The following is a 23,887-nucleotide window of genomic DNA, read 5'->3' as shown; positions in this document are numbered from 1 at the left end:
TAAAGCTTTTTAATCACCTGGGTGCAGGTGGGCTGAGCCTGAAAAGAGAGTCAGCGAAGAGAGATAGGGGTGGGGCCATTTTATAGGATTTGGGTTGGTAGTGGAAAATTACAGTCAAAGGGGGTTGTTCTCTGGCTGGCAGGGGTCACAAGGTGCTCAGTGGGGGAGCTTTTGAGCCGGGATGAGCCAGGAGAAGGAATTTCACAAGGTAATGTCATCAGTTAAGGCGGGAACCAGCCATTTTCACTTATTTTGTGATTCTTCAGTTACTTCAGGCCATCTGGATGAATACATGCAGGCTTGGGCTCAGAGGCCTGACATTCCTGTCTTCTTATAGTAATAAGAAAAATAAAACAAAATAGTGTTGAAGTGTTGGGGTGGTGAAAATTTTGGGGGGTGGTATGGAGAGATAATGGGCGATGTTTTTCAGGGCTGTTTCGAGCGGGATTGGGGTGGCATGGGAACCTAGAGTCGGAGAGATTAAGCTGAAGGAAGATTTTGTGGTAAGGGGTGATATTGTGGGGTTGTTAGAAGGAGCATTTGTCGTATAGAATGATTGGTGATGGCCTGGATACGGTTTGGATGAATTGAGAAACTAAGCAGAAGATCCTGCTACAGTTTACTACAGTTAACCAGCCCAACCTATTCCTTTAATTCGGTCCATCCCTTCATTTCCCATAAGGGATACTTTAGTTAATTTAGTATCTATAGAAACAATGCTAATGACTGGTTTGCTGTTAATAAATATGTGGGTAAATCTCTGTTCGGGGCTCTCAGCTCTGAAGACTGTGAGACAACCAAATGGATTCTTGGTTTGGGAACAAAATCGTAGCATGAGTCATCCCCATTCCTGGGCCATCTCCTAATAATATGCCCAGGACTAATGTTCTTACCCTGCCTAATAAACTTTTTTCAAGGATTTTTAACTGACAGGATCATGGCCATTTCACAGACAACTACCCCAAAACATCTACAGATGGCGTTACTCCTACAGTCAATCCGAAACCAGAAAACTCTCCATCCCCGTCAAAAGGAAGTAGCCAGAAAGAACATGCCGCCCCTCTTTTTTTTTTTTTGGGGGGGACAGAGTCTAACTCTGTCACCCAGGCTAGAGTGCAGTAGCATGATCTCTGCTCACTACAACCTGCGCCTACTGGGTTCAAGTGATTCTCATGTCTCAGCCTTCCAAGTAGCTGGGATTACAGGCATGCGCCCACCACACCTGGCTAATTTCTGTATTTTAGTAGAGACGGGGTTTCCACTGTGCTGGCCAGGCTGGTCTCAAACTCCTGACCTCAGATGATCCACCCACCTCAACCTCCCAAAGTGCTGGGATTACAGGCATGAACCACCGTACCCGGCCCTTTTTTTTTTTTCTTTTTTTGAGATGGAGCTTCGCTCTTGTTGCCCAGGCTAGGGTGCAATGGTGCGATCTCGGCTCACTGCAACCTCCGCCTCCTGGGTTCAAGCAATTCTCCTGCCTCAGCCTCTCAGCTTGCTGGCATTACAGGCGTGCACCACCATGCCTGGCTAATTTTTCTTTTTCTGAGACGGAGTCTCGCCCTGTCGCCCAGGCTGGTGTGCAGTGGCTCAGTCTCGGCTCACTGCAAGCTCCGCCTCCTGGGTTCACGCCATTCTCCTGCCTCAGCCTCCCAAGTAGCTGGGACTACAGGTGCCCGCCACCACGCCCAGCTAATTTTTTGTATTTTTAGTAGAGACGGGGTTTCACCGTGTTAGCCAGGATGGTCTCGATCTCCTGACCTCGTGATCCACCGGCCTCGGCCTCCCAAAGTGCTGGGATTACAAGCGTGAGACACCATGCCTGGCCTAATTTTGTATTTTTTTTAGCAGAGATGGGGTTTCACCGTGTTGGTCAGGCTGGTCTTGAATACTTGACCTCAAGCTATCCACCCGCCTTGGCCTCCCAAAGTGCTGGGATTACAGGTGTGAGCCACTGCACCTGGCTGCCCCCGTCCTTTTTATCACTATAGGGTCTGGACTGACGGAGCAGGAGCACTGCCATCTTGGACAAGCACTGCCATTTTAAGTTTTGCCTTGATCAAAAACTGCCTAAATCCAAAGGGCATCAGCCTAATGGCTAAGGTCAGCATGACCATAAACCACAAATGACATCTCTGACCAGAAACGTTCCAAGCCCCTCCCCAGCCAGAGACATGCCAGCCCCAAGATAACCTCCCCTTCGGCTGGAGAGGTGTCAGCCTCAAGATAACCTCCCCTCCAACCAGAGACATTCCAACTCCACCATAAACTTCTCCCCGACACAGAAACATTCCAAGCTCTCTCCAATAAATACTGTTAGTCTGGGCCAGACGCGGTGGCTCACGCCTGTAATCCCAGCACTTTGGGAGGTGGAGGCAGGCGGATTATGAGGTCAAAAGATTGAGACCATCCTGGCCAATATGGTGAAACCCGTCTCTACCAAAAAAATACAAAAATTAGCTGGGTATGGTGGTGCGTGCCTGTAAGTCCCAGCTACTTGGGAGGCTAGCAGGAGAATCGCTTGAACCCGGGAGGCGGAGGTTGCAGTGAGCTGAGATCTCGCCACTGCACTCCAGCCTGGTGACAGAGTGAGAATCCATCTCTAAATAAATAAATAAATAAATAGTCTGTAAGAGAGAGCACTCCTGACTGAAATCAGCCAGAAGCCCCTCTCAGGTTTGATTTTTGAGCTGCTTTTTGTGTTTCTTTCCTCTTTCTTTAACTCTTACTGTGACTTTGAATGGAATGGGAGGCAGATTGGCCCTAAGCAGTTCCCAGCTTGACTTTTCCTTTTAGCTTAGTGATTTGGGGCCCCCAAGACTTACTTTCCTTTCTTACTACCCAGGATTCCTTGGGGTGAGCTGCTCATTGAGTAGGCTGCCTAGCCTTTGGCCCATGCCAGTGAAGCCCCTGTCCCCATCTCTCTAGCAGGCCACACAACACCTTCTGGGAGGTACCACTGGCATTGTATCATGAGATAAAATAAAACAATAACTAAATAGCCAGGCACGGTGGTGTGCACCTGTAGTCCCAAGCTACTTGGGAGACTGAGGTGGAAGGATTGCTTAAGCCCAGGAGTTGGAGCCTGCAGTGAGCTGTGATCGTGCCACTACACTCCAGCCTAGGTGACAGAGTGAGACCTCATCTCTAAAAAAACTTTTTTCTTTTCTTTTTTTTTTTTTTGAGACAGTTTCTCTCTTGTTGCCCAGGCTACAGTGCAATGGCATGATCTTGGCTCACTGCAACCTCTGCCTCCTGGGTTCAAGTGATTCTCCTGCCTCAGCCTCCCGAGTAGCTGGGATTACAGCTAATTTTTTGTATTTTTAGTGGAGATGGGGTTTCACCATGTTGGCCAGGCTGGTCTTGAACTCCTGACCTCAGGTGATCTGCCTGCCTCAGCCTCCCAAAGTGCTGAGATTACAGGTGTGAGCCACTGTGCCCAGCTCTGAAAAACTTTTTAAAATAAATAAATATTAGAATATGTGGGAAAATAAAATTAATTTAAAAAAAAACAGTAACTACAATAGCAACAGCTACTATTTACTGAACACTTACTCCACCTCACTTAATCACAACTCTTTGAAGTAGGTACTATTATTTCCATTTTTACAGATGGGCAAATTAAGGCTCAGAGGCGTTAAGCAACTTGCCCATACAGACAGTAAGTGTTGCTGGTGATTCAAACCCAGGTCTGTCTGGCTTTTGGAACTCATGTCCTCACATTCACTGGTCTGCAGAGTAGCACCAAGTACCTTTTACCACCCTGACCAGCTCCTGGGTACTGCCCTCCTGCCTGCAGGCCTGAACACCATGACATCCAGCTAGCCCCTGTCCCCTATGACATCCTTCTCCCTCTTGCCAATGAAACCCAGTAGATCAGGCTGCCTGACAAAAAAATTTCTTGTGATGCCTTGGACTGTGGCATTCATCCTAAATGCCTCCCTAACAGCATGGCCCATTGCTCCTCTAAGAGTCTGGCTCACACTCTTACTGAGTTTTTGCTTATGCCCTTTGCCCTTCTTAGATGCCCTTCCCTAACCCTTCAAGGGCCACTCAGTTGAAGTTCCAGAAGACTACAAATTCCTCAATCCAGTCATCTCACACAATTCTGGGTTTCAGAGCCAGAAGTGCCCCCACCACAGAAATCTCTGGCTCAATGCCAAGTCAGGAAGCTGCAAAGAGCAAGGAGGGCCTGTGTTCCAGTCCTCAAAGGATGGGGAAGGGGAATGAAAGCCAGGCAGCTGTTCCTTTCAGATCCCGAACCGTCAGATTTTTCCTCCAAATCTTGCTTGGGACAAGGGGTTAAATGATGTTGACAGAAGGGTGATTGAAGAAAGAGACAGGACTGGTTGAGAGATTGCCCAACACTTTGGGAGGCTGAGGTGGAAAGATGGCTTGAGCCCAGGGGTTTAAAACCAGCTTGGGCAATATAGCAAGACCCCATTTCTAAAAAAAAAAAAAATTATTTTTAATTAGCTGGGTGTGGTGGCGTCCGCCTGTGGTCCCAGCTATTTGTGCACTGAGGCAAGGAAAATCGCCTGAACCCAGGAGGTGGAGGCTGCAGTGAGCTGTGATTGTGCCACTCCAGCCTGGGTGACAGAGTGAGACCCTGTCTCAAAACATATAAACGTGTGTGTGTGTGTGTGTGTGTGTGTGTGTGTATTCCAGGGAACATTAAGACTTAGAGGCAAACTCCAGAACTTAAAGAAAAAACATGAAAGTGCTAAAAAATTCCGTGCTTGTGGAGAGAGAATTCCAACTCTTTCCCTGAACCCGGGCTGAGTCCCTTTGCTGTGAGGTTGGGGGGATGAGTGGGAGCCCAGTGCCTGGCGCCGAGTGAAGGCAGCCATTGTGAGTTCCTGGGCTGGGGAAGGGAGGCTCAGTGCCCAAGGAGGTGACCAGGCGTGAGGCCCGGGGAAAGAGCAGCTCGGCGACCCCGCAGTATCCTAGGCGACAGGGTGTGGGGGAGGGGGTGGGGAGTCAAAGGCGGAGTCACGGGCTCCGCCCTCTTTCTCCTGCTTGGCGCGAGCACAGGCACCGCGTGGTTCTCACAACCAGCAGCTCGGCTCACTGAGACCCGGTGGTCCAGACGCTGCTCCTGGCTGGGGTGGCGCTGCAGGGAGAACCGCGAGCTCTCAGGGGTCGGCGGGTGACTTCTTTCCGGAAGAAAGCGAGGAACGCGCTCTGCGGGGTGAGCCGGACTCCCCAACTCCGGACGATCAGCCCAGGACTGAGAGCCCCGAAGTCCCCAACCACAAGTAAGCGGCCCCAGAAGGACAAGTCTAGGTCGCCGTCCAGAGCGCCATGGCCGCGCCCGCCCTTCGTTTGTGCCACATCGCCTTCCACGTGCCCGCCGGGCAGCCCCTAGCCCGGGACCTGCAGCGCCTCTTCGGCTTCCAGCCCCTGGCTTCGCGGGAGGTGGACGGCTGGCGGCAGCTAGCCCTGCGCAGCGGCGACGCGGTCTTTTTGGTGAACGAGGGCGCAGGGTCTGGAGAGCCGCTGTACGGCCTGGATCCGCGTCACGCCGTGCCCAGCGCCACAAACCTGTGCTTCGACGTGGCGGACGCCGGCGCTGCAACCCGGGAGCTGGCAGCGCTGGGCTGCAGCGTGCCTGTCCCTCCCGTTCGCGTGCGGGACGCGCAGGGTGCCGCCACTTACGCCGTGGTCAGCTCGCCTGCCGGCATCCTCAGCCTGACCTTGCTGGAGCGCGCCGGCTACCGCGGACCCTTCCTACCCGGCTTCAGGCCCGTGTCCTCTGCGCCTGGCCCCGGGTGGGTCAGCCGCGTGGACCACCTGACCTTGGCCTGCACCCCCGGCAGCTCCCCCACACTTTTGCGCTGGTTCCACGACTGCCTGGGCTTTTGCCACTTGCCGCTGAGCCCAGGTGAGGATCCCGAGCTGGGCCTCGAAATGACAGCAGGGTTTGGGCTTGGGGGACTGAGGCTTACAGCCCTGCAGGCCCAGCCGGGCAGCATTGTCCCCACTCTCGTTCTGGCTGAGTCCCTTCCGGGGGCGACGACACGACAGGACCAGGTGGAGCAGTTCCTGGCCCGGCACAAGGGGCCAGGCCTGCAGCACGTGGGGCTGTATACGCCTAACATTGTGGAGGCCACTGAGGGGGTGGCAACTGCTGGAGGCCAGTTCCTGGCTCCCCCTGGGGCATACTACCAGCAGCCAGGAAAGGAGAGGCAGATCCGAGCTGCAGGGCACGAGCCTCATCTGCTTGCTCGACAGGGGATCCTGCTAGATGGTGATAAAGGCAAGTTTCTGCTTCAGGTCTTCACCAAGTCCCTTTTTACTGAGGACACTTTCTTCCTGGAGCTGATTCAGAGGCAGGGGGCCACTGGCTTTGGTCAGGGCAACATCAGAGCTCTGTGGCAGTCCGTACAGGAGCAATCTGCCAGGAGCCAGGAAGCCTAAGGATGCCCAGGGCTGGGTGCAGCCAGCTGTCCTGCAGCTCTGGGGAGACCAGCACAGAACTGAGGAACATCTGCAGGAGGCCCAACTAGTGAAAGGCTTTGCCTCCGGGGGGCAGGTGTGACTTCCATTTCATCAGTGCCTGCCAGAAGCCGTGTCTCTCATTGGGCTCCAAAGAGGTGGGATTTTTTAAAACTAAAACATTTCTTATATACAGTCTATAATAAATATGTAAGATACAAAGAACAATAAAAGAATTACACACTAGGAAACAGAACATAACCAATACTTTCGAGTCCTCCCTGTGTCCCGCTGTGATTCTATTTCCTCCCACCCACTCCTCAAATCCTGTCATTATTAGCCCTTTGCTTTTCTGTATTGTTTCACTCCGTATGTAACATAACCCTAAATAAATTATTTCGTATTTGAGGTAGGAATTTAAAACAGAACAAATCTTCTCCTGTGCTTCCTCTCCCCCTAGGGAGCGACCACTGCAGGTGGGGAGGGGCTGGGTGAGAGTTGAGCCCAACTACCTGCTCCAGAGTGATGCCACCACTCCACACCAATTAGAGCTGACCTGAGACGTAGACAGAGGGTGTTGTGTGTCAGCCACTGGCAGGTTCTCCCTGTAGCTGCCTTGCCTTTCTCCTGGGGGTTGGAGGACAGAACAGTCTGGACAGAACACCCCCATGCCAACCCCATCTGCCCGGGGCTGGCTGGGAGTTCAGCCAGAGAAAGTCAGAACCAAGCAGAACGTCACCACTTTTCTGGGTCCCTCCCTCAGATATAAGGGGTGAGGGGGCTAGGGAGAGGGTGGAAGGCTGTCCAAAATAGCTACAAAAGGGCGGGCGTGGTGGTTCATGCCTGTAATCCAAGCACTTTAGGAGGCTGAAGTGGGAGAATCACTTGAGGCCAGAATCACCTGAGTTCGAAACCAGTCTGAGCAACATAGCGAGACCCCCATCTCAAAAAAATACAACATAAAATAACTACAAAAATAAGCACTTTATTAACAACAGGATTCTCAGGGAATGGGGGCTTTCAGAGGTGTCACTGGGCTGCACTGTTGAGGCTGTGTGCATCAGTGGAGATGTGAGACCGAAAGAAATTATCCAGGACTTGCTGGCCCATGCGGGGCTTTTTCCGACTGCACGGAGAGGACACCTGGGACCTTTTGGAACCCTGTGAAAAAATGCAGGGAGGGAGGCCTTGTAGTTGGGGGAGGGGGAGCAGAGAATCCTCTCCTTGTCCTCTCTCCCTTTCCCCGACTCTACTGATCTAGCTCAGGCTTAGCCTGGAATGCTGTAGAGCTTTCATCCTGCCTCAAGTATCTGCCCCATCAATCAACCCTCCAAAAGGCTGCCTGAGGGAATCGAATTGTCCTAAAAATGCAAATCTGACTCCTCTCTCCTCCACCTAAAATGAGTCAGCAGCCTAGGGCTCACACCCTGACTGACCCAGCAGGCCCTGCTGACCTTTCCAGCTAAACCAACTGCTCACAGCTCCTTAAGCACTGCAGCCTGCACTGGGCTCCACCTTTGCTCACACTACTCTTGGGACTGGAAAGAACATCGCTACGGTTGATTCCCCTCCCAAACCTGAAGAAAAGGATTCATTTCTAGGACGCAGATTACCAGCTGCTTCCTCCAAACAGCCTTTCCTGATCCGTCTCCCAATTAGAACTGATAGCTCCCATGGATGGGTGTGGTGGCTCACGCCTGTAATCCCAGCACTTTGGGAGGCCAAGATGGGCAGATCACTTGAGGTCAGGAGTTCGAGACCAGCCTAGTCAACATGGTGAAACCCTGTCTCTACTAAAAATACAAAAATTAGTTGGGTGTGGTAGCAGGCACCTGTAATCCCAGCTACTTGGGAGACTGAGGCAGGAGAATCGCTTTAATCCAGTTGTGGGAGATTGCAGTGAGCCGAGATCGGGTGACAGTGAGACTGTCTCAAAAAAAAAAAAAAAAGAAAAAAAAGAACTGATGGCTCCACAATTCATATCCCACAAAACTCGGTACAGGCATTTCACACACCTGTGACACTGGAGAGTCCTCATCATTTTTTTCCTTTCCCTCTACCCTGCACCCCACAATGGAAGGTCTCCAGGTCAAGAACTATTCCTCTCTCCAGTGAAGCCTGGAGTGGAGAATGTTCACCCAGACATTCGTTAGTTAACTGACTAAAAACCTATGGACTCAGGCCTGGGGAGACACGGTTGGGAGAGGCCTAGGAGACTTACCATACAGGTCCCTGGCTGTTGGCCCTGATACACACGGAAAACCTAGACAAGAAGACAGGGAGGTGAGGGCTGGCACTTTTTCCAAAAGAGATAAACCGGTGTTCTGCCCTTAACTTCATGTCCCAGTACTTTTGTTTAAAATATGCTTTTTTGGCCAGGCATGGTGGCTCACGCCTATAATCCCAGCATTTTGGGAGGCCAAGTCGGGTGGATCACTTGAGGCCAGGAGTTTGAGACCAGCCTGGCCAACATGGTGAAACCCCATCTCTAAAAATACAAAAAATCATGGCTGGGTGTGGTAGCTCACACCTGTAATCCCAGCATTCTGGGAGGCTGAGGCGGGCGGATCACTTGAGGTCAAGAGTTGGAGACCAGCCTGGCCAGCATGGTGAAACCTCATCTCTACTAAAAATACAAAAATTAGCCAGGCATGGTGGCGGGCGCCTGTAATCCGAGCTACTCAGGAAGCTGAGGCAGGAGAATCACTTGAACCCGGGAGATGGAGGTTGCAGTCAACCGAGATAGCGCCATTGCACTCCAGCCTGGGCAACAGAGCGATTCTCCGTCTCAAAAAAAAAATGCTTTTTTTCCTGTTTACACAGTAATATATTCATGTAGAACATGTAGGAAACACAAGGAAGTACAACAAAGACAACAAAGGTAGTGCCTTTTTCATGGCGGTGGAAACAGCTGCGGTGTGAAATTCCTCCTGGGTCAGCCAGCGAGCACCTGGTGGTACGGTGGTCACTGGGGTCTGCCCTTCCAAGGCCAGCCCATATACTTGATACGTCAGCTTGATGTGAGAGAAGGTGTGGACAACCTGGAGGAAGGGTCAAGGGGTTCAAATAGGCCTGTGGATATAGCCTCAAAAGCCAACATCCTTGGCTGTTCCGCTGCTCACTTACCTCCCCAAGGTGCCGGAGGCGCGTGGCTGGGAGGGGCCCAGCCCAACGCTGTAGTTCCTGCAGCAGGGCCTTGCGCTGAAGCTGCTCTGAGGGCTCCCAGGTCACGGACGGGAACTCCCACAGTCCTGCCAGCAGACCTGAGAGGGAGGGCAGCCAGGCAGGGGTCAGGCCTCAGCTGCCGATTCCCTCCATTCTCTCTTGTTACTCATGCCACTGCCCTCCACGCCCAGTATCCAGGTACCTGAGTTGGGCCTCTGCACCAGCAGAATTTGGGCCCCAAGGGCCCCAGGCTGTTCCAGAACACAGGTGGCAGAGCTCTCCTCCCTGGGGGGCTTGCGGCTGGCCTTTCTGGGGAAGTTGACCACTCCCAGGGTCTGGTCCCAGGGCTCCGAGGGAGGCAGGCACAGGTGGCACTGTCCGGTGTTGGGAGCTGGGAACGGAGATCCCCGAACCCTACTCAAGCCAAGAGGGCTTTAGGGGCCAACCTAGAGAGCGGGCTTTGGCCGGGTTCTGCAGAATCTTACTCAGGTTAGAGGAAGAACTGGAATGGGGCTTCTGACTGGGCCAGGAAGGGTTGGGGTGGGGGCTAGGTTTGGTGCTCACCACACTCCTCCACGTCAGGACTGCCCGACAGGCTCCGTGAGGCTAAGAGCTGTTCCCGCTCCACCTGAGAGGCACAGGGTTGAGTGTCATAGGGCAGAGTCACTCCTTAGGACTTCTCACTGCCCCTTCCCCAGTAGGCTTACTCTCTGGCGTGCCCGGCACAGGCTCTCCACAGGGCACTGGCTGCACAGTGGGCGCTGTGGGGTACACACTGTGGCCCCTAGCTCCATGGCTGCTTGGTTGAAATCTCCTGGCCGGGCTGGGTCCACCAGCTGCTGGGCTAGACCCCTAAAAGAAGGGAACACTGCTGTGAGGCAGAGCTCCTTTGGAGACACCCCTGAAGCACCCTTGTTACCCCAACATCCTACCAGAGCTGCTGGGAAACAAGGGTGCTGCTGGGATCAGCACCAATGGCTCGGACACGGCACAGCACCCGTGCTACGTTGCCATCCACCACACCGGTTGCCTGGCACAGAGGGGCCAAAGAGTTAGCCTGGGCTGGGAGGAAGGAGGCTGGGCACGCACAAAATGGGGGTGGGCTGTGAGATCACCTGGCCAAAGGCGATAGAGGCAATGGCCCCAGCTGTGTAGCGGCCCACGCCAGGCAGGAGCTGCTGCAGGGTCTCTGCTGTACGTGGCATGTGGCCCCCTAGCTCCTCTACCACCTGATTGAAGTGCAAGACTCAAGATTATAAGACACCCAAGACTCCTGGGTTCCTACCCTCCTGCCATCCCCTTACCTTCCGAGCTCCCTCCTGCAGCCGCCGGCCACGAGAATAGTAGCCCAGGCCAGCCCAGAGTTGATTCACCTCCTGTGGGTAGGATCAGAGGTCAAAGAGATCACCCATCAGTCCCTCTATCGTTCCTATTTCCCCTACCCTAGGGTGGCTCTCACCTCCAGGGAAGCACTGGCCAGGTCCTGCAGTGTAGGCCACTTCTATAGCCACAGGCAGGCAGAAAGAGACAAGGTCAAGGGTGAAGGTGGTAGAGGAAGCCTTCTCTACACCCACCCCAAAGTAGAGGCTCTCATCTGGGGTCTGACCCATGACCCTTCCCTTCCTCCCCTGGAGTCACCTGCATCCATCCGGTATAGTAGTTGATCACAGTGGCAACCTGGGTCTGCTGCAGCATGACCTCTGAGACCCACACTGGGGGAAAGGGGTTGGCATGAGGACACTGCTGACCTGCCCCTACCTGGCCCACAGCCCCCAGACCCAAGGGCCTCGAGGCAAAGTGGCCCTGCTCTCAGGAGATGTACTGACCAGCATATGCCCGCCTGTCCAGGTCCATCTCATCTTCTGCCTGTCAGTGCAACCCCAGATGAGGAGTTAGGGTGGAGGGGGCTGGGTGCCTGCCTCCCACCCACTGTCCCTGCTCCTCGCCTGCCTACCCGTCTTCTCCATGGTAGGTCCCGTTTCTCTTGGTCGTACCAGCTTAGCAGGCTCCCTCGGAAGGCTGTGACTTCAGCTATGTCTCTGAATAGATGGTATGAGGAGACAGAGGCCTGCAATACCACCTCTTCCGGCTGCCTGGCCAGGCCTGCTGGGGCCCCAGGACACTCAGCAATCATCCCTGCACAGGCTGTGCATCAGGGTCTTGGGACACAGCAGCCTGTGGCAGTATGCTCCCACTTAGGGCTTCCCCCAACCAACCCCCTTAAGCTTTGGAGCTGGAGTCAGACCAGAGTTATGTAATTGTGTGTAGCTGTGGCTAAGTTTCTGGCCTTAATTTTCTCAGGGTGGTACTACTGGCTTGTCTCTGAGCCATAATGAAAACCTAATAGTTTTAGCCAGGTAGAATGTATACTGGTGCAGGACCTTCCTGTTCACAAAACACTTTCAGGCTCATAAATTCATTTGGTCCCATGAAAGCCACATGAGGGAGGAAATGCTGAACTACTGCTCCATTTTACTGGTAAGAAAGCAGCCATTCAGAGCAATTGTCCCAATGTCACACAGCAATACAGTCAGAATTACACCCTCAGTGAGTCTCTTTTGTTTTGAGACAAGAGTCTGGCTCTGTTGCCCAGACTGAAATGCAGTTGCACTATCTTGACTCAGTGCAACTTCTGCCTTCCAGGCTCAAGCGATCCTGTCACCTCAGCTTCCCAAGTAGCTGGGACTACAGACGCTCACCACCACGCGAGCATAGAGAGGGGATTTCGCCATGTTACCCAAGCTGGTCTCAAACTCCTGGGCTCAAGGGATCCACCTGCCTCGGCCTCCCAAAGTGCTGGGATTACAGGTGTGAGCCACCACACCTGGCCCTTAGTAAGTCTCTTAATGTCTTGATACGTATCACAATCCCTTCCCAGCCTGAATCTGCCTTTCATGGCCAATGAGCCTTGGGCCACAACCTAGTTCCTTACCATCACAGGCAGAAGGCTTGGCCTGACTGTTGTTCTTAGCATGCTTCTGCCTCCCTTCCTGGCTGGCTGCCTGCTTCCTGTGACCACTTCCCACGGCTGCTCGTGGCTTCCTCATGATGGCCTGAAACAAAAAGGCCCAGCCAAAGCAGTCAGTCACAATGAGGCCAAATCTTGAGGCCTTCCAAGGGTGATAGCTATCTCCCTCTCATCCACCATTCACATAGGGTCCAGCTTCTCTCAAGCACTCTCAAGATGCTCACGGGTTTACTCTTGGCTGGCTGCAGCACTGAGATACAACTAGTACAGCTGAGCAAGTGGCCTCAAGGGGGCCAGCGTTACAGCCCTGGAGACATGCAAAGACTGAGAGGCCAGGGCTGGGATGGGTCAAGGATGAAAGCCTCCTGTTTGGGAGCATTTGTGTATCTCTGATGCTTACTGTGACTGTGTGTGGATAGGGGTTGTTTAGGTGTGTCTGGGAGAATGGGGGTAGGCGGTTTCTCTGCCTCTTAGAGATGTAGCATGGTTACACTGAAACAGCCTGTAGTAGTCATTAAGTCCAAAACCTTCATTTTATCCTAGAAGAAACCAAGGATCAGAGGGACAAAAGATCTGTCTGAGAACAGATGGCAAATCAATGGGAGAACAGAGATTAGCTATTTTTATTCCTAATCTAGTAAACCATAGGTGGCTGACCATCAACAATGAGAAAATGTGCCTGGTTGATTTTCACTGCTCCCTAACTGTTATAATGGCCGCCTTTTCTCTAACAGCTAAAATTAGTTGATATTTTGTGAGTGCCTACTCTATGTCAGACCCCATGAAGAGCTTTACCGGATCTCTCAATCTCCTGGTGACTCTATGAGGTATGTACTAGTATCACCTCCACCTTAGTTATAAGGAAATTGAGGTTTATGGAGATTAAGCGACTTGTTCTTTCAAATCCACAACCAGCATTCTTATACTGTGATAAAATGCAGTCCCTGCTAAGCCTCTGTATCAAACTCTCCCCCCAAACCTTTGACTTTACCACCTCATTTTCATCAAAAGAGCTTGCCTCCTCCTTCAGAAAAAAAAAAAACCAACTTCAAATCTACCTCCATTTGCACTGTCTTACCCTCCTCCTCTTCAGGGTCCTGCTCCTCCAATCCCGTCTAACTGTTGGAACTCAGAAACTAATACCCCAGGCCAGGCACGGTGGCTCATGCCTGTAATCCCAACACTGCGGGAGGCTAAGGCAGGCAGATCACTTGAGGCCAGGAGTTCGAGAACAGCCTGGCCAACATGGCGAAACCCCATCTCTACTAAAAATCCAAAAAAATTAGCCAGACGTGCTCGCTTGAACCCAGGAGGCAGAGCTTGCAGTGAGCTGAGATCATGCCACTGCACAGCCTGGGCAACAAAGACAGAGCAAGACTCTGTCTCAAAAGAAAAGAAAAGAAAAGAAAAGAAACCAATACCCCAAAATATGGCCCTCTGACATGCTGAACTCAAGAAGCTGCAAGGTCTCTCTGATCCTTCCACCCCAGACTCTCCCAAAGCCAGGATGAAGTTGTTCTCTGGAACTCTTTATCTGCCTAAAGTCCAAACTCACTAAAAACAATACTTGTTTTTTCTTCCCCTCCCACTAAGACTAACATGTAACCACACCTGAACAAACCCTTTCACAGGTATTGTGTATCTCAGGATCACTCAAATTCCAAAGAGAACTATTAACAAGTCAACCTCTGTCCCCATTCCATTCTCTCTAGTAATCCTTTATTGCCCTTCAACAGAATCTCCTTCTGGCCAAAGTTCGGTTTATTTAAAAACAAATAGAGCTGGACATGCTGGCTCGGGCCTGTAATCCCAGCACTTTGGGAGGCCAAAGCAGGAGGATTACTTGAGCCCAGGAGTTCGAGATTAGGCTTGCAACATAGCAAGACCCCGTCTCTACAAAAACAGAAAAACAGAATTTCTCTTCTACCCCTTGTCAGGCCTCTGAGCCCAAGCTAAGCCATCATATCCCCAGTAACCTGCACTTATACATCCAGATGGCCTGAAGCAACTGAAGATCCACAAAAGAAGTGAAAATAGCCTTAACTGATGACATTCCACCACTATGATTTGTTTCTGCCCCATGCTAACTGATCAATGTACTTTGTAATCTCCCCCCTACCCTTAAGAAGGTTCTTTATAATCTCCCCACCCTTGAGAATGTACTTTGTGAGATCCACCCCCTGCCCCCAAAACATTGTTCTTAACTCCACTGCCTATCCCAAAACCTATAAGAACTAATGATAATTCCACCACCCTTTGCTGACTCCTTTTTTTCAGACTCAGCCTATCTGCACCCGGGTGAAATAAACAGGCTTGTTGCTCAGACAAAGCCTGTTTGGTGGTCTCTTCACATGGACACACGTGAGACACCCCTCCCATAATCTGTTTTGCCAGATGGTATATAAACTCACGAACTCTGTAGGGAGATGGGTAATCACTTTGTGGTTCTCCCAATGTGCATGTTAATAAATTTGTATGCCTTTTCTCCAGTTAACCTGCCTTTTGTGAGCTGATTTTTCAGCAGATCTTCAGAGGGCAAAGGGAAAGATTTTCCCCTTGGCTCGTAACACAATCAAATCCCACCCTCCTTCCCTTCATAGCCAAACTTCCTTCACCAAACCTGCTTACTTCCACATTCATTCTACAATCCATTCTCCAAAGAGCAAAGGAATCTTTTCCAGATCACGTCACTTCCTTTCTTGTAACCTTCAATGGTTTCCCATTCTTTTTTTGGGGGGGGGATGGGGTCTCACTCTGTCACCCAGGCTGGAGTGCAGTGGTGTGATTTTGGCTCACTGCAACCTCTGCTTCCTCGGCTCAAGCAATCCTCCCACCCCAATACCCCACCCCAACTCCAAGCAGCTGGGACCACAGGCGCACACCACCACCACATCCAGCTAATTTTTGTATTTTTGTTAGAGACAGGGTTTCACCATGTTGCCCAGGCTAGTCTCCACCTCCAGAGCTCAAGCAATCAACCCGCCTCAGCCTCCCAAAGTGCTGGGATACAGGCATGAGCCACGGCGCCTGGTGACACCCCATTATATTCTTTTATTTTCTTTCTTTTCTCTTTTTTTCTCCCTCCCTCTTTCCTTCCTTCCTTTTTTCCTTTTTCTTTCTTTTTTAAATGCTGTAGGCCTTTACTATGGGTCATTAAATTCTTGAGCAAGCTGGTTGTGGTGGCTCAACACTGTAATCCTGCTACTCTGGAGGCTGAAGTGAAGAACAGCTTGAGCCCAGAAGGTGGAGGCTGCAGTGAGCTATGATTGTGCCACTGCACTCCACCCTGGGCTCAGCAAGACCTTGTCTCTTAAAGAAAAAAAAAGATTGAGCAAATATTTATAGAGCCCCCTAATATGTGCCAAGCAGTTTTAGGCACTTGGCATACTTCAGTAAATAAAACATCAAAAGTTCCTGCCCTCAGGGAGCTTATATTCTAATGGGGACAGAAAAGGAATAATGAACATAAGTAAATTCCATACGATGTTAGGTGATAAATATTAGCATAAAAAGCAAAAATTAGACCAAGAGGGGAAAAAAAAGAGTGCCAAGGTGGGGTTTAATGTTGCAATTTTAAAGACTGTGGTCAAGGTAGACCCAAAGCATTCTAAGTGAGTGCAAAGGCCCCAAGGAGGGTGCCTGGTATGTCTGTGGTACAGTAAGTAGGTCAATGTGGTTAGAATGGAATGAGATGGGACTGAGTGGTAGAAGAGGTCAGAGAAGTAAACCAGATGAGGTGGGGAGAGGAGGGTCACAAAGTACCTTATAGGCCATTGGAGGGATTTGGCTGCCACACCCTTGCTCTTAGAAGGCAGTCCTCTTACTACAGCCTTGCAGGTCCAGTGATCCGGGCACCATCCGCCTCATCCCCTCACTATGCTCTAGCCAAGGTTGACTGAATTTAGTTGCTTAAACACCTCAAGTGTGTCTGCCCACCTTGGGGCCTCACACAATCCATTTCCTCTGTTTGGACTCTTTTATGCTTTTACCTAACACCTTATCATTTTTCAAGTCTTGACTGAAATGTCCAAATCAGGTCCCCTCATCTTATCCTATCACATATTTCTGCCTTGTAGCTCTTACCTAATGTAATTTTACATTACTTTGATTCTTTCCATCAGTGTGTACTTCCTGAATTTGACTGTAAAAAACGACTTGAGTGCAAGGACTGATTCTCTTGTTGATTGGTGTGTGTCCAAAGTCAGTGCCAGGTAAACTGTACACAATAGATACCTGTTAAATGAATTAATGGGATGGGGGATAGTCAAAAGAGTTTCCCTTTTTTAGGATAGGAGAAATCCAAAGAGTTTTTTTATTTTTGTTTTGTTTTGTTTTTAGAGACAGTGTGTCCCTCACTTTGCTGCTCTGCCACTCAGGCTGGAGTGCAATGAGAACATGGCTCACTGCAGCCTCGACCTCCTGGGCTCAAGCCATCCTCTCACCTCAGCCTCCTGTAGCTGGGACTACAGGTGCGCACCACCATGCCCAACTAATTTTTAATTTTCTTTTTGTAGAGACAAGGTTTCACTATGTTGCCCAGGCTAGTCTTGAACTCCTAGGGTCAAGCGATCCTCCCACCTTGGCCTCCTAAGATGATTACAGGCCATAAGCCACTGCGCCCGGCCCAAGCAGTTCTGAATAATGATGAAATGGGCTCAGTTGAGAGAAGCTGAAGATTAACTATAAACAATGAGTAACAAAGGAGCACTGGAAGGCAGAGGTGGATGGGAATCGTAGTGTTTACGGAGGAACTAGTCTCCAATAGGAATCTCTTTTTTTTTGAGACGGAGTTTCGCTCTTGTTGCCCAGTCTGAAGTGCAAAATGGCGTGATCTCGGCTCACCGCAACCTCTGCCTCCCAGGTTCAAGCGATTCTCCTGCCTCAGCCTCCCAAGTAGTGGGATTACAGGCGCCCGCACCATACCCAGCTAATTTTTTTTGTACTTTTAGTAGAGACGGGGTTTCACCATGTTGGCCAGGCTGGTTTTGAACTCCGGACCTCAGGTAATCCGCCCGCCTCGGCCTCCCAAAGTGCTGGGATTACAGGCGTGAGCCACCGCGCCCGGCCTAGGAACCTCTTTCAAGTTCAATCACCCTCTAGGTCGACTATACCGCCTAGCTGCTTCACAATTTGTCCCTTCCTCGCCATCCATACTGCCAGCCTTAATTCAAGTTCACATTATCACTTGATTGGATTATTACAAAAGCTTCCCTACCAATCGGTCGCTCTTACACCCTCGGCAGCCTCCTCCGATGGCCTACTCCCCGCCTCTTTCACTTTCTGGAGATCACTGAGCTCTCCATCCTCTCTGGGAATTTACCGATGCCCAGAACGCCCTTCTTTCCCCCACACGACCCTCTCCTAGTCTAACTCCTGGGCGTGCTTTAAGCTCAGCTCAGGCAGCGTCACCTTCTCTGGAAAGCCCAAACCCAGCCACCCCACTACCCCCTACCCGCGGCCCACGCTGATGAAGACAGCAGAACACGGAGGCCCCGCGTTCCCGCCGCGAGTGCAGGAGAGAAAGATTACCTCCCGCGAGCTCTAGCGCGCCCGGCTTTCCGGCGCACTCCAGGGGGCGTGGCTCGGGTCCACCCGGGCGGCGAGCCGGCAGCACAGGCCAATAGGCAATTAGCGCGCGCCAGGCTGCCTTCCCCGCGCCGGACCCGGGACGTCTGAACGGAAGTTCGACCCCTCGGCGACCCGACGGCGAGACCCCGCCCCATCCCCGACTGCCTGAACCGCGCCAGGAGACGGAGCCCAAGTCCAGCGTACCCACAGACGACTCAGGCGGGAGACGAGCGGTGTCATGGCCGCCGACAGTGACGATGGCGCAGTTTCAGCTCCCGCAGCTTCCGACGGTGAGCGGCTTCCCAGAGGTAGCCTTCAAAGCCTCTGCGCTCTGGGAGAGGGGAAGGCCTCGGGCTCATAGTTCTAGAGGCTCCTCAAGCTTCAGAGGACTGCTCCTTCCGCCTGAACTAGCCACGAGGAGACTACAAGTCCCGTTGTACACCGCGGCTCCGGCCGCAAAAGCCTGGAGCGTTGGGAGCATGGGGCTGATGGAGGCATGGCGGGAGATGTAGTCTGGAGCTCATAACGGTTAGTAATAATAGTTGTGATTCAGTTCAGTGGAGTGGATTGAGCGTTGTGATCCAAAGGAAGGTAGGACGTATTGGGAGCTCTGGTGTGGGGCACTGCCAGGCTCTGGGGCTTACTGGGAGCTGTTGCTTGTGGCGCTGGGGCACCATGAGAACAGTAGTATGGATCCCTGTGGGATATTAAGGGAGCTGAGATCCTCAAGCCCTGCAAAATGTTTCCTGCAGGACATGGGAAAAAAGAATCAAAGGTCGTCTAGTCCAACTTTCTCCTCTACAGATTGTGAAAGCGAGGTGGGAAGTAATTTACCCAGGCTCATACAAGCCAGTAGAAGACTCAGGCTTCCTCTCCCCAAATTCAGGGCATTCTCCACTCCAAGGCCTGTGTGTAGAACACGTGGGTTACAAAGGCTTGTGGGAAAAGCTACCAATGGAAACTACCCCCCTTACCACCATCACCGTGGCCTAGCTTGGTGTCTGTTCCCCTGGGCTCTTTCCTTAAGCATGAACATCCATCACCCTCCTAACCCCCAGGTGGCGTCAGCAAAAGCACAACATCTGGGGAGGAGCTAGTAGTCCAGGTTCCCGTAGTGGATGTGCAAAGCAACAACTTCAAGGAGATGTGGCCATCCCTCCTGCTAGCCATAAAGACAGCTAATTTCGTGGCTGTGGACACGGTGAGAGTTGGGAAACAAGGAGGGCAGGTGGTTGTGAAGGGGCTGGTGCTAGAGGCCTGTCACAACTCTCCCTTTACCTACCCACAGGAGCTGAGTGGGCTTGGGGACAGGAAGAGTTTGCTGAACCAGTAAGTATAAGCCCTTTTCTCTTTAGTGCCAGCCCTCAACTGTGGAGTGGGGGGGTCACAGACCTGGGTGGTTTGGGTCCTTCATAAGGCTAACTCCTAGCCACAGCAACCCCCATACCCAACCCCAAGGTGCATCGAGGAACGTTACAAGGCCGTGTGTCATGCTGCCAGGACCCGTTCTATCCTTTCCCTGGGCCTCGCCTGCTTCAAGCGGCAGCCAGACAAGGTATGAGCTGATCTCACCCCAATCCTAGGTGTGGCTGTGGGGTGGAGGGTAGAGAGATTCTGGGGAACATCAGATAGGAAGCATTTCTCTCCCAAATCTTTTTTTTTGACTTGATAGTTTGTTTGTTTTTTTTTAATTTGAATAGGTTTATGGGGAACAGGTGGTGTTTGGTTAAATGAGTAAGTTCTTTAGTGGCGATTTCTGAGATTTTGGTGCACCCATCACCCAGTGTACACTGTGCCCAATGCGTAGTCTTTTATCCCTCACCTGCCTCCATCCTTTCCCCCCCTGAGTCCCCAGAGTCCATTGTATCATTCTTAAGCTTTTGCATCCTCCTAGCTTGGCTCTCTGAAATCTTGATATAGCAGACTTCTCTTTCTCCCAGGGTGAACATTCCTATCTGGCTCAAGTGTTCAATCTCACTCTGCTGTGCATGGAGGAGTATGTCATAGAACCAAAGTCTGTGCAGTTCCTGATACAGCATGGCTTCAACTTCAACCAGCAGTATGCCCAAGGCATCCCCTACCATAAGGGCAATGACAAGGTAGGCCTCTAGCCTCCCTAGCCTTGAGTCTGCCCTTTCTGTGACTTTATTTCTTCCTACCCTAGGCTGGATGTCTGGGGAGAATCTGCTTCTTAGGGAGTATGGGGAATCACTAGTGACAGGGCTTGGGAAACAAGACTGGTATGAGGAGGGTGGGCAGCAATGGGTAAGGTAGAGAGAGAGCGTTCCAAGTGGGGAAGTCTGGGATAAGTGCCCAGCAGAAGAGGCTCCCTGGGGGACTCTGTCCTCCTCATTGACCCCTTTACTTTCATCTAGGGTGATGAGAGCCAGAGCCAGTCAGTACGGACCCTATTCCTGGAGCTAATCCGAGCCCGCCGGCCCCTGGTGCTACACAATGGCCTTATAGACTTGGTGTTCCTGTACCAGAACTTCTATGCACACCTCCCTGAGAGTCTGGGAACCTTCACCGCTGACCTGTGTGAGATGTTCCCAGCAGGCATTTATGACACCAAATATGCTGCTGAGTTTCATGCCCGTTTCGTGGCCTCCTACTTAGAATATGCCTTCCGGAAATGGTGAGGAAATGGTTGAGGGAAAGGGGTGGGGCCTGATACGAGTTTATTTCATTCACTTAAGATATTTATTGAGCTCCTACCATGTGCCCAGGCAGTGTTTTAGGTGCTGAGGATTCAGCAGTGAACAAAACAGACCACAAAACCCTGCTCTTATGGAGCTTATATGCTAGTGGACCATTACCCTCTTGCGCTGTTGCAGTGAACGGGAAAATGGGAAGCAGCGGGCAGCTGGCAGCCCACACCTTACCCTGGAGTTCTGCAACTATCCTTCCAGCATGAGGGACCATATTGATTACCGCTGCTGCCTGCCCCCAGCAACCCACCGTCCTCATCCCACCAGCATCTGTGACAACTTCTCGGTGAGAGCACCCACCTGTTTCTTGGGAGGGAAGGTTCTGATGCCTGGAGCCTCTTTCTAAGCCTCTTTCCCACCCCTAGGCTTATGGCTGGTGCCCCCTGGGACCACAGTGTCCTCAGTCTCACGATATTGACCTTATCATTGACACTGACGAGGCTGCGGCAGAGGACAAGCGGCGACGGCGACGACGTAGGGAAAAACGGAAGAGGGCTTTATTGAACCTACCGGGGACACAGACCTCTGGGGAAGCTAAGGATGGTCCTCCCAAGAAGCAGGTCTGTGGGGATAGCATCAAGGCTGAAGAAACCGAGGAGAAGGTGGCTGCCGATGAAACTAGGAACCTGCCTCACTCCAAGCAAGGCAACAAAAATGACTTAGAGATGGGGATTAAGGCAGCAAGGCCTGAAATAGCTGATAGAGCTACCTCAGAAGTGCCAGGGAGCCAAGCCAGTCCTAACCCAGTGCCTGGGGATGGATTGCACCGGGCTGGTTTTGATGCCTTTATGACAGGTTATGTGATGGCCTATGTGGAAGTGAGCCAGGGACCGCAGCCCTGCAGCTCTGGACCCTGGCTCCCTGAATGCCACAATAAGGTATATTTGAGTGGCAAAGCTGTACCCCTCACAGTGGCCAAGAGCCAGTTCTCTCGTTCCTCCAAAGCCCACAATCAGAAGATGAAGCTCGCTTGGGGCAGTAGCTGATGCAACTTCCACCTTGCTCTCAGGTGGAACAGAGGTATTTTGGGTCTCTCTAGCCTGAAGTGTCATCCTCAACTGCTACTGAGTTTAGGGGAGGGGGAATGTCCTGACAGACTTCACTGCATTGCCCTGGACCGCCTCCTTTATCCCAGTGTTTGAGGTACAAGTAAGAAGGCTGACCAGCACCTGTAACACTGACTTTATTTTTAAGTCTGAAAATGTCTTGGGAAAGTTTTACAAAAAAAAAAAATCAACAGAAGCAAGTTATGAAAATATTTGACCAGCTTCATCTTTGGTTATTTCTTATTGCAGCTCTGTAAGGACAGACTGTTCCCAAAGCTCCAGCCATGGCAGGAAGGGAAGCAAATCAGTCCCTGTATAAACCATTTAACCAATTGAATGTATCACATGTTGACAAATACATAGAAGCAGGCCCTAGGGCGTACAAAACCAGCCCCACTCCCAACCACAAGGTTGAAAGTCTTATGGGGCAGAACATTAAGACTCCTTTATAAATATGAAAATAGATTAATCAACAGGAAAAGGTCTTTGAATAGGTTAGCTAAGAGCCATGACCACCACGCTGCCTTGCTGTCCCCTTGCATAGAAATGTAGTGACGTGGTCTGACCATGCAGTAAGTGCAAACAGCAATTACTCAAATGTCTTAGAATACTGGCAAGAAGCACCCCAATATTCAGGTCTGGGAAACAGCCATGACCGTTACGGCCTCTTGGTCAGCTCCATGTTCCACTCAGTAGCTTATATGCCCCAAGAAAAGGCAAGAGACAGACCTGGGGTGGGGAAAGAACCGGGGTAATAGCTGCCTGCCAGCTCAGCCTAGAACTAGACATCCTCTGGTCCTATCTGGGGAAGTACACTGGAGAGGGTCTGGTGGGAGGCAGACCTCCTTGCCGGATCTCAGAGGCTTGGTATCAGCTGTTGGCCCTAACTAGGAAGGCCTCTCACTGCTGCCTCCCGTCATACACAGCCAATGGGCACTGGGAGCCCAGAAGTTGAACCTGGCTTGGCCTAGCCTGCCTGCTCTGTAGGCTCCAGGGAAGAATCAAGGCTGTGCACCTAGGGGGCCATATGGTTTCAGCTGAAGGTCCATCCCCAAGGTGAGGCAGGGACTAAACCCCCTCACCCATCCTGCTTTCCCTGGGTTTGCAGGCCTATGCCTGAGGTGGAGAAGGTGGCTGGAGTTGAGCCTGCTGGCCTTTCTTCTACCTCCATCTCCTCAGAAGCACCCGCAGGGCATGGACTGGTCCCCTGGGGCCTGGACCCAAAACCATTTTCTTCCTGGAGAATGGAGCAGTCCATAGCCTCATGGGCTTGAGCAGCTGGTAGGGCAGATGCCCGGAATGGTGGGATCTCTTTAACTCTGTACTTGAGACTACTTAGGCGTGGTGGGGGCCCATCAGATAGCGATTCTTCCCGGCCCACAAATGGACAAGCCTCTTGATGCAAGAACTCAGGCGAACCAGGCAAGGAACGCCACCGGCGAATAGGTGGGGCCAGGGGCTCCTGCCAGTCAGCCAGGGGCATAGTTCCGGGCCCTGGTGCATCCAGGTCAAATACCAGAGAGATGACAGACTTGCTGGGCAGGTCAAAAAACTTGATCTTGCCCCCCATGAGGTCCTGGCGAGCACTAAAAGGGTTGACTTTGGGGGTGCGGGCAGCACCATCTCGTGGCCTGTAGTATGGGTCCAAGACACTCACTGTACGTGGGGGCTTACGGGAAAAGATATCTGACTGGCTTCGAGACAGCCAGATGGTACGTCTTGGGCATGGTGACTTGTGGGGGATCTTGTCATCCAGTGAGCTTAGTCGCTTCACCCCAGGTGCTTTCTCCAAGAGTCCTGAAGAATAATCAAGTCTGGGTTACTCTCACTAGTCATAAAAAATACAAGCAGCATTTTACCACAGAATGTTTTCACTCATGAAAGCAAAGCTGATACCATGGCCCTGTTTTACCAATGAAGAAACAGACTCAGAGAGGGGAAGCAGTATGCCAAGCCACAGCTCTTAAAAAGGCCAGTACTTTCTGCATCATCTC

The 23,887-nt window shown here is 51.6% G+C and overlaps 4 protein-coding genes across 64 annotated transcripts in view; 2 read left to right on the top strand and 2 right to left on the bottom strand.

Moving 5' to 3' along the window:
• The first annotated feature begins 4,890 nt into the window (after positions 1-4,890).
• HPDL (4-hydroxyphenylpyruvate dioxygenase like) lies at positions 4,891-6,870 on the top strand. The gene has a single exon (XM_524567.9). It carries the CDS (start codon positions 5,305-5,307, stop codon positions 6,418-6,420), a length of 1,116 nt encoding a protein of 371 aa, XP_524567.1. The 5' UTR covers positions 4,891-5,304; the 3' UTR covers positions 6,421-6,870.
• A 533-nt stretch (positions 6,871-7,403) lies between these two features.
• Positions 7,404-18,483, bottom strand: MUTYH (mutY DNA glycosylase). Of its 50 annotated transcripts, none has more exons than XM_063802560.1 (18): positions 18,024-18,103; positions 12,972-13,110; positions 12,536-12,656; positions 11,558-11,706; positions 11,430-11,469; positions 11,242-11,315; positions 11,063-11,104; positions 10,908-10,979; positions 10,719-10,832; positions 10,536-10,633; positions 10,311-10,455; positions 10,168-10,231; positions 9,806-9,994; positions 9,565-9,701; positions 9,327-9,479; positions 8,660-8,701; positions 8,271-8,368; positions 7,404-7,599 (listed from the first exon to the last, which is right to left on the bottom strand). In XM_063802560.1, exons 3-18 carry the CDS (start codon positions 12,648-12,650, stop codon positions 7,407-7,409), a joined length of 1,725 nt encoding a protein of 574 aa, XP_063658630.1. In that variant the 5' UTR covers positions 12,651-12,656; positions 12,972-13,110; positions 18,024-18,103; the 3' UTR covers positions 7,404-7,406. The 50 variants fall into 50 exon arrangements, 47 of the variants coding, with proteins under 47 accessions (XP_063658630.1, XP_063658703.1, XP_054538350.1 ...); XM_063802633.1 differs by having other exon boundaries at positions 8,271-8,364; XR_010154093.1 differs by lacking the exons at positions 8,271-8,368; positions 12,972-13,110; positions 18,024-18,103 and adding exons at positions 8,052-8,231; positions 18,344-18,483.
• Positions 18,156-22,105, top strand: TOE1 (target of EGR1, exonuclease). Of its 3 annotated transcripts, none has more exons than XM_513124.9 (8): positions 18,156-18,429; positions 19,198-19,340; positions 19,428-19,468; positions 19,598-19,694; positions 20,080-20,238; positions 20,515-20,774; positions 20,974-21,133; positions 21,213-22,105. In XM_513124.9, the coding sequence occupies exons 1-8, from the start codon at positions 18,378-18,380 to the stop codon at positions 21,831-21,833; spliced, it is 1,533 nt and encodes a 510-aa protein (XP_513124.3). In that variant the 5' UTR covers positions 18,156-18,377; the 3' UTR covers positions 21,834-22,105. The 3 variants fall into 3 exon arrangements, with proteins under 3 accessions (XP_513124.3, XP_009454561.1, XP_009454566.1); XM_009456286.5 differs by having other exon boundaries at positions 18,274-18,447; XM_009456291.5 differs by having other exon boundaries at positions 18,361-18,667.
• TESK2 (testis associated actin remodelling kinase 2) overlaps positions 22,014-23,887 on the bottom strand; it is a 149,285-nt gene continuing 147,411 nt past the window's right edge. For all 10 annotated transcript variants that reach the window (XM_001156172.8, XM_009456275.5, XM_009456271.5 and 7 more), the window contains one exon: positions 22,014-23,690. In XM_001156172.8, coding sequence (XP_001156172.3) covers positions 22,972-23,690 — 719 coding nt within the window. In that variant the 3' untranslated portion in view covers positions 22,014-22,971. The remainder of the gene's footprint in view (positions 23,691-23,887) is intronic.

This window comes from Pan troglodytes, chromosome 1 (assembly GCF_028858775.2).
Source record: "Pan troglodytes isolate AG18354 chromosome 1, NHGRI_mPanTro3-v2.0_pri, whole genome shotgun sequence".
Taxonomy (NCBI): Eukaryota; Metazoa; Chordata; class Mammalia; order Primates; family Hominidae; genus Pan; species Pan troglodytes.
Note: the sequence above shows the minus strand (reverse complement) of the source record. Positions and strands in the feature narration are given on the sequence as shown.

Excerpts from the sequence above, each read along its gene's own strand:
- HPDL (XM_524567.9), top strand. The coding sequence starts at position 5,305 with ATGGCCGCGCCCGCCCTTCGTTTGTGCCACATCGCCTTCCACGTGCCC.
- TOE1 (XM_009456286.5), top strand. The coding sequence starts at position 18,378 with ATGGCCGCCGACAGTGACGATGGCGCAGTTTCAGCTCCCGCAGCTTCC. Across the intron at positions 18,448-19,197 it reads CGGTGAGCGGCTTCCCAGAG|GTGGCGTCAGCAAAAGCACA; the intron begins GTAGCCTTCAAA and ends CCTAACCCCCAG. Across the intron at positions 19,341-19,427 it reads ATTTCGTGGCTGTGGACACG|GAGCTGAGTGGGCTTGGGGA; the intron begins GTGAGAGTTGGG and ends ACCTACCCACAG.
- MUTYH (XM_054682375.2), bottom strand. The coding sequence starts at position 18,379 with ATGACACCGCTCGTCTCCCGCCTGAGTCGTCTGTGG. Across the intron at positions 11,316-11,429 it reads GGACAGGCGGGCATATGCTG|TGTGGGTCTCAGAGGTCATG; the intron begins GTCAGTACATCT and ends CCTTTCCCCCAG. Across the intron at positions 10,232-10,310 it reads TGTGCCGGGCACGCCAGAGA|GTGGAGCGGGAACAGCTCTT; the intron begins GTAAGCCTACTG and ends TGTGCCTCTCAG.